Source organism: Rhagoletis pomonella, unplaced genomic scaffold (assembly GCF_013731165.1).
Source record: "Rhagoletis pomonella isolate Grant_MI unplaced genomic scaffold, Rhpom_1.0 Rhpom_scaffold_00533, whole genome shotgun sequence".
Classification (NCBI taxonomy): Eukaryota; Metazoa; Arthropoda; class Insecta; order Diptera; family Tephritidae; genus Rhagoletis; species Rhagoletis pomonella.
Genome location: NW_023459087.1, coordinates 2,734 through 12,185, shown reverse-complemented (window position 1 = coordinate 12,185; position 9,452 = coordinate 2,734). Strand labels below are relative to the sequence as shown.

At 34.6% G+C, this 9,452-nt stretch overlaps 1 protein-coding gene across 1 annotated transcript in view; it reads right to left on the bottom strand.

The window, feature by feature from the left end:
• Positions 1–8,124, bottom strand: part of LOC118751092 (lutropin-choriogonadotropic hormone receptor-like) — a gene marked incomplete at its 5' end in the record, with an annotated part of 40,255 nt that extends 32,131 nt beyond the window's left edge. The window contains one exon of the mRNA XM_036485860.1: positions 7,972–8,124. Coding sequence (XP_036341753.1) covers positions 7,972–8,124 — 153 coding nt within the window. The remainder of the gene's footprint in view (positions 1–7,971) is intronic.
• Positions 8,125–9,452: the final 1,328 nt, after the last annotated feature.

Here is a 9,452-nt window from a genome sequence, read left to right as displayed (position 1 = left end):
CCACGCCCATTTTCCAAAATTTTATCATAAGCGTATTTCCTGATAAAGAATTGTTGCAACCGTCAATTTTGAATAAATTAGCTTTAATATTTACTGATTTATCGAGGATTTCGTATTTCTCGAAATTACCGTTATACGGGATGTGGGCGTTGTTATTGTCCGATTTTAAAAATTTTCGGCCATTTGGTATGCTGTAACAACTGTGCCAAGTTTGGAAGAAATTGGTGCAGCGGTTTCCAAAATATACACATGTAACTATAAGTGGGCGTGGCTACGCCCATTTTTCAAAAATTTTTAATATTCTTATTTCTCGTCTAAAAGTTATTCTTAATGTCAATTTTGAGTGAATTATCTTCAGTAGTTACTAAAATATCGCAGTTTTCGTATTTCTGAAAATTACCGTTATATGGGAGGTAGGCGTGGTTATTGTCCGATTTCGCCCATTTTCAATACCGTCCGTCCCACGCCCAATAGAAGTGCATGTACGAAGTTTTGTTAAGATATCTAAATTTTTACTCGAGTTATCGTGTGCACAGACGGACGGACGGACAGACAGTCACCGCTTAATCGATTTCTCTTTTCATTCTGATCATTTATGTATACATTTGTCTATATCTATCTCGATTCGTTTTGCCTCTTACAAACAACCGTTATGTGAACAAAGTTATAATACCCTTGTGCACAAGTGCGCTCGGGTATAATAAGAAGTTACTGCACATCCACAGGCCAAGCCCTTTAACTTGATACCACATTTTGTAAAATCAAACGAACGGTACAGATCTGATACACATAACACATACACACTTTTTGTCTCCTTCTCTCAGTTCCAACGCATGCACGTACTTGCAAAATGATGACTACTTACAGGTCTATTCTGCGCTGGTAATAAAAAGTTTGTAACCGATAAATAAAGTTCCTGTCAATTTTTAAACCCTTTTCGCATTCTGTGTATTCTTGTAACCGGTAAATTTTGTTACCATCTCATAAGCTGGTAACAAAGTATTGCCCCGTGAAATATGCAATGCCAGAATTTGCACAATTCTTCATAGCTGAATCAGCCTAGAATCGCGGTGACAAGAACTGGTAACATTTTTTGGTAATAAAATTTTCCGGTTACAAAATCTTCGGTAACGTGCAGAATATACCTGTTAGTAAGCTTTTGCTTTTGTATGGAAACTCATTTATGCCCATATAGTTGAATAAAATAAACATACTTAGAAGATATCAACCAATACCTCCCATATACCAAACGAAAGGAAACAACTTGAATTTTCGATTAAACAAAACAAAAACAAAATCACTAGAATGGTTTTCGAGCATTTTCGTAATAAAAAAAAATTTGTAATTTTTTCAAAAAATGTTTCTCTTAAACTGTTCAATATTTGTTGAATTTATAAAAAATTTATACACAATAATATTTCTTTTGCTCCAAAGAACCTATGTCCCGAAAATGGAAGTTATATCTGCAAATCATATGTTGTTAGAGCACATTAAGTGCTCAAAATGGACCCCAAAATAAGCCAATATTTACCGTTGTTTCTACGACAGAAACCGAATTTGTTACTTACAAAACTGGATCTGGCGATTGGTTTGTAATGATGTACTGAATTGTCGGTACTCGGTACCCAATACTTAAAAAAAGATTTCGGTACCCAATACTTCCTTTTCGGCACCCGATAACGATTCTTTACATTAAACCTTCGCCATTATATGCATTTCAAGTTTATAAAAAACTTTCATTACTAATTTATATGATATCGGCTAAAACCCTTGAACTTATCGCAACAGAGAAATATTATTTTATCAGTTTTAACCTTAGTCGATCCATGGTTCAAGAAAAATGCCCCTTTCAGGGGGGAGATTCTGTAAACAGTTAGCGACAAGTGTCGGATCGGTATCGCACTTGTTGACGTAAATATATTTCATATCATACTTCAACAAAACCGATACCGATTCGAAAATTGTCGCTAACTGGTTAGAGCATCTGCCCCCAGGCCTATAAAAATGTAATCGAATGTTTCAGCTGGAACAAAAATGCTTCAAACAAGTAAGAGTTTCTTTGATTTATGGCCTTGAACCGACATATATACATTTTTCATTCGAAACCTAAATGTTTCGGTACTGAGCATCGAGAGCATTGGATACTTTTTAAATCGGTACCGAATATCGATCAATACTTAAAGGTATTGACTCAGCACATTACTATAGGTTTAGAATTTTATCTTTGAAACGCCACACTTTATTTAGGAGCATTTTTTTGTAAGCGAGCGACAAAAGAACGCTCATCTCGGGTAAAATTTCCTTTTAGCTAGTTAAGCAACGCTGTTGGTAGCTGGCAAGAAACATGTGATTAGTGTAACGGAATTAGATACAAAAACCAATTTCAATGGGTAATTATGCGAAGTATTTGCGTAATATATATACTTATTTAAAATATAAGTCACATATATAAGGAAACAAAAATTTTCCTCTCCACTTTCCCATTAACAATAGAGCAGTTTTTTCACTTAACAATATTATCCTTCAGGTCGCGTATTTTTTAACCGATCTGGCTGAACTCGGATAAATAGCCGAGTTTGTGTTGTTGCTTTGCGTGTTTTTCGTCCTTTAAGCGAGTGTTTTTTGTAGCTCGGTTGCAAAAGAATGCACCTTTTGTCGCTTTATTAGTTCTCGTGCAATAAGTGTTTTCGTGAAGCTCTAAAATTTACAACTACAACATTTGAGCATAGCCTCCATGTCGAAACGTAAAACGTATTCTACGTCAAAATCAGCACGGTGCTTGAGGAGGCCAAGCTCAATGTGTATATTAAATTTGGTCGAGATCGGTCAAGTTGTTTTTGAGATACGCATATATGATATATGTGGGCGGTGCCATGCCCATTTTCCAAAAATTTTATGAAAACCAATTTTTTTGCTTAATTGTCATTGTATATATGTATCATTTTTTAATAAATATATATAAATGCCCCTTAGCCACACTGCCCGAAAAATCTGCACGTCCGGTACATACACACATATAAATTCAAGTCCATATTTTTACTTAAACTGCTAAACTTCGACAATTTGTATGCAATTACATTGGATGAAGAATCAATTTATTCGAAAATAAATGTTCTTTTGACAAATAACACATATCTGGCAACTTTTGTAGCCATTTTTGAAATAAGCGATGATCAAAATTCAAAAAATAAAGAAAAAGAGAGGCTCATTAAAATTTAACCGATGAAAAACTAGCTAAGTCTTACAATATATTGTTATACATCGTTTTAAATGTCTATAAGTCGTCTTTTCAAAACTTGTTCGATTTTTAAAATCGGATGGAAAATAGTCAAGCATTTAATAGATAAGTGCATCATGTACGAAAATAACGGTTTTTTGGTATAAAAAAATTGAGGGTTCATGTTGTACTCGACCATACCTACAACCTGCCCTAGGTTTTGTTTCGGGTGTATTTCATGACTTTTTTTTGCAGCACCGTGTTATTTTTCTTGTGCGCTGTATTGCCTGATCATTGCAATTGTTTCTAGTAGTGTTATCACCGCTACACACAACCACAGTACAATTTATCAAATTTAGTCCAACATTTTTAGTCTAACTTTATACACGGCAAACTTACCATAAGTTACCAAAATAAAAAAAAAGTTGCAAAGTTACCACCCTGCAAAAAATCGGTAATCGCTTTTAGTGGTAACGTCTTCTAGAAGGCATAGCGTTATAATGCCTTCGAATTCTTCCGCTTCTTTTAGGCATTGCCGGTAATGCTAAGTAGAATGTCCAACAATATTTTATTTATTTCGCTTCTTTGTTTGATTTCGGGGAATGCAAAGTAGAATGTCCTATAATATTTCTTTCTAATTCGTTTCTTTGCTTCATTTCCGGAAATGCAAAGTAGAATGTCCTACAATATTTTATTTGTCTCGCTTCTTTGCTTCATTTCAGGGAATGCAAAGTAGAATGTCCTACAATATTTTTTTTTATTTCGCTTCTTTGCTTCATTTCGGAGAATGCAAAGTAGAATGCTGCATCGTAGTCAGCTGAAAAATAGAATGAATACCCAAAAATTCTTTTTCTACCGTTACTTTCTGTGGAAATTTGTCTCGCATAAAAATCATGTTTTGCTTTGTTCAATTTGCCGCGAAGTTTAAGTCAGTCAATGAAGTGAAGTACAAGAGTGAGGAAGTATAATTTTAAGCTTAGTTAAATATGCATGTATGTACATACCGATTTTTAAGAAAATCTAAATACCTAAAAAAATACATATGTATGTATAAAAGCTGATTTATAAAAATTTTAATTAATTTTAATCTTTTAAGACATTTTCTGATTTCAATTTAATATAAATAAGTATGTACTTATCTAGGCATTCTACATTAGTTTCTCTGTAAGGCATTCTTTGTTCGCTTCTCTGGATTCTGTTTATCCATGCGTTCTCCCTTCGTTTGAAGGTAATGCTGCGGGTAAGGGCTTACCTCCAATGACATGCCCATGTTAAAATAAGGCCTTCTTGAAGCGAAAGGGTAAGCGATTCCCATCGCCTAGCTCGTTTCCACTTTCGTTTCTGTGGTAATCGTGTTTTTTGCTGGGCAAGCTCTCAAAAAGTTACCTATTTTGGTCACAAGTGACCAAATGTGGTAACCGTGGTGCCAGTACCAAAACGGTACATGATTCTCAGGGTAAGCAAAGCGTATGAAAAATATTAACATATCTGTTATAATACATATATCAAAGCAATGCAAAATTTAACTTAGTACTTGCTTAATCCTAGCTTAAATAAACTCCACTTTTAAAGTGGAAGTTCTCTTGTTTTTCTATACATAACCTATTGCCAACTCTTTCTTTTTCAGTTTAAAATTTAAAGCAGGACAACAAGAAACCTAAATTATGGTTTTAGCGCACATACATAGATATAATTATAGTGCGTATGACGGAAAATCGTTCCTCAATACATCATATTCCTTCCCAATCGGAAACACCAACAACGAAAATGAGAATATATTGCGTCCTTATAATTCAATGTTTTCGATGCTTGCCCCACAACCTATTACCTACTAACTCACTTCCTTTTCAGTAATGAATTCTCTCACTAGTGTATACGGAGTGATTCAAAACTGCGTAAAATATGGGGCACCGAAATTGCGTATATGGAAACTGTGCATTTAGACATTACTTCGGTTTCAACCCAAACTGTGCATGTATGCTTTATTTCGGTTTTTGTCATATGCATTATTTCGGTTTTGAACCGAAACTGTGCAGATATGCTTTACTTCGTTTTTCACATACATATGGATTATTTCGGTTTTCAAACGAAAGTGTGCATATAATTATGTTTTTATCTAAGACTATGTTCAAACAGGGGCCTAATTGGCAATTAAGAACCTTTTCATCAATTTAAGCCTTAATTGCTACCCAATTTGTCATACAAAAAATCAATTTATTAATTGCCAATTAATTATTAATTGGCAATTAATTTGTGACGGATTCTCTATGCATCCCTGCTAGGTATGTTTGATTTTGACTTGGAGGTATGTTTATTGAACAAAGAGCAATCAGCTCTTTGTTTCTGTCCCTCTTTTACAGCTGATATTCCATCAGGGATGGAAAATTTAATTATAAAATTGTACCTAATTTACGGAAAGCTTTATCTAAAAGTGGATAGATGTACCCGAAAAGTAAATATGTATTTCTATATAAAGAAGATAGGAGGATAAAAATTCCCATCGATACCACATCAACTTCTGTACTCACATTAAACAAATTTTGGCTATGAAGAGAATCTCTTCGAGCAGCGCGAGACAAAACTATGTTCTAGAAAACGTGAATTAATTTCCTCCCAGTTCTCCGATCTGACGTTTAAAAATATGTTCCGTCTATCTGGCGAAATCAACTATGTTGCGTTACTTTGACCACCTTTTTGTATCATTTGTATGCCTCTTCACAAAGGAGGGAAGGAATTGGGCCAGTTGCCCGCAACAGAAAATGCATTGAAATGTCAATAAAAATAAGAACTGATTTCCTGAGAAGTACCTAAAATTGTGTGTTTGTACCGAATGCACTTTCAAACTAAATAAAGGTACAATTGTACCAACTTTTCCATCACTGTAGGTAATCCAGCAGCTGACTTCGTATGTGAACACAAAACTCAATTCCGCAATTTAAAGCTTAATTGCCTCAGCTAACTGGCCTGTTTGAACAACGCGCAAAAATACTTCCTCCCCCTTTTCCGGCAACACAGAAAGGAGAATTCCACTTAGTGAGGGTTACAATTTTATGCCGCACGCAGAAGGCCGCCTACGCAGAAAGAAGTTCTGCGCAGAAATACTTTCGCCATCATTTTCCAGCAATGCAGAAAGGAGAACTCTACTTGGTAAAGGTTATAATCCCTAAGCGCGGCCGAAGGCCGCCTACGCAGAAAGAACATATGCGCTATTTCGATTTTCGTCATATGCATTATTTCGGTTTTGAACCGAAACTGTGCATGTATGCATTACTTCGTTTTTCTTTTATGCATTCCTTCGGTTTTGTTATATGCCTTATTTCGATTTTCATGCATAATGCATATGCATAATTTCGGTTTTTTCTAATATGCATTATTGCGGTTTTCAACCGAAACTGTGCATATATGCTTTATTTCGGGTTTCAACCGAAACTGTGCATATATGCATTATTTCGATTTTCTTTCGTAAGCATTATTTCGTCTTGTTTCATACGCATTATTTCGTATTTATGCAAGGTTTCCATATGTACAATTTCAGGGTGCCGTAAAATATTTGCCAATCGTACTCCAAACAAAAATAGGTTAAGGGAAATTTTTCTACCCGGGGTCTATTTACTGAGTAAGGGCCAGTTCAATATAAATCGATCAAGGCATTGAAATCATATATATATTTTTTTTTTGGTAATTTGGGGTAATATTTTCGCGTAATACTACATATATGTATATTATCCCCATTTTCGAGCTTAACTCCATAATCTGTAATTAGAAAAAGAGATTAGCCACACAGAACTGGCCCCTCGTTAATCTGTAATAAAAGTAAACAAAAATGGACGCTAGCAAGGAAAAGAAGAAAAATATTAAGTTAAAGTACATATATGTATTTAAATTGCTTAATATAGCAGAAAAAAGTGATCGCAGTGGCACAGAGAAAAAACAACTTTTCCTAATCTGAGATTTGGATGTGTAAACAGGATGATTAAAAAACGAGCTTTGACTGAGATTATCTTTATATCTAAACGCACTTTATGTTTGTACATAAAAAGTTTTGCTCAAAATAAGCCAAAAATCAATGCTTAATCGATTTATCTTCAGCTAGTCGTAACTCAGTAAATAAGCCCCGGGGGTAAAATGCCGCCTAACACTTTTGGTTTGTTATGGTTCGAGGAATACGTACGCCAAATATCTGTACGCAGTTTTGAATCCCCCTGGATATAAACAGAATAGGGGTATTCACGATCCGGTGCGTACTATCTAGCATAGTGCATAACTAGCATAAATAGCATGATTGGCTAATTTTGTTGTTGTTTGAACACATGAAACAACAACAATCATGCTATTTATACTATCTATGCACCATGCTAGACAGTATGCACCTGATCGTGAATACCCTAATATGTTTGTATGTGTACATACATGGGCATGCATGTTATGCAGCTTTCCGAATTTTATACGTAGGTATATATGTACATACCACATATCGTCCCGTTTCTGCCTTAACCACGTATCTACAATTTTTGGGAAAACTAATATTACCACTTACAACAGCTGTTTAAGCGATACACTATTTTAAAATAGAACAAAGACTTAATGAGGGTGCTCACTTCTGTTAGTGGAACTAGAAATATTAAGTAAAAATGCGTTTATTGTATCCTAGGGGAAGAAATTAAGCATTTTCTCTTACACTCTCTAAAATACCTCTATTGCAGATACGAGGTTGAGGCAGAAACAGGACGATATGATACATTGTATACACTTACCTAATCGATAGAATCACAACAAGTACCGCAACATTTCCCACCACAGCCAGAGCAACAACAATCCAGACCGAAATGCGCAGCCATTGGTAGCCCATAACATCTTCACATGGGTTGAGGGCGTTCGGCATGGGATAGCACTCAACGTGATGTTTTCTAAATTAGAGCCAATAGAATAAAGTCATATTAGTTGCAAAGCCTACTATGTATATTACTAAAGTAATTTCACTCACATATTTACGTATGTAGGTAGTAAATTAATTTTAGGAATTTGAAATGCAAATTCACGAAGCAGAAATAAAAATAAATGCAAACAAAGGAACTATATATGACTATTAAAAGGTATGATTGTGTCTAAAATAGAACATTTTATTATAGGTTTTAAATTGATTTACAACCAAGAAACATACGTTCGTCAAAAACCGATAATAGAAATTCTTAAGTTTAGACATAGCTTTATTTTTAATCCGACCTTTAAATATAAAGTGAGCTTTAAGGTTATAGGTTACTTCAGAAAACAGCCCAAAATGAGGGTGAAGATCGTAGCAGAAAATAAAACCCCGTGGTAGATTTTTTATTTGTATGTACATATGTACATATATCATTCGTTTGTAGAACGTTATAGTATATTTTTATCCCTTTCATGAGCATCAAATGGTAATATAACTTTCGTCCGATATTTGTAAGTAACAGAACAAGAACAGAGAGAATTAAAATGTATACTTAAATGATCAGAACTTCGAACTGTGTCGATTTAGCCACGTCCGTCTGTCCGTGTGCCTGTATGTCCGTCTCTTTGTATGCAATCTTGTCACCCAGTTTCCGAGATATCGGGATGAAATTTGGTAGGTGGGTGTATTTTTATAATGTATTTGTTGGAACCGGAAGAATCGGACCACTATAACATATAGCTCACATACAACTGATTGTTAAAATAAGAGATCTTTCGTAATAACTCCTCCATTTATGCAGCTAGGAACATGAAATTTTGCAGTACTTCCAACTATTATCAGCAGAATATCTACAGTGAAAATTACAAAGATCCGGTCACTATAACCTATAGCTCCCATACAACTGATTGTTTAGTTATGAGAACATGAAATTTTGCAATATTTCCACCCATTATTAACAGAATACTTACAGTGAAAATTGCAAAGATCGGGTAACTATTACATATAGCTCCCACACAACTGATTGTTCAGATATGCGATTTTTTGTTATAACTTCTCCATTTATTTATGCAGCTAGAAACATGAAATTTCACACTATATTCACTCATTATCAACAGAAGTTTTACAATTTTACATTTTACAATGAAATGAACAAATATCGAGTCACGATAACCTATTTATTGGCTCCATACCACTGATTGTTCAGATATGGGATTTTACCATAAAACTCCTTTATTTGGACAACCAAAACCGGTAAATTTCGTAAGCTATTTTATAAATAATAATACAAAGTCTACTGAGAAAATCGTCAAA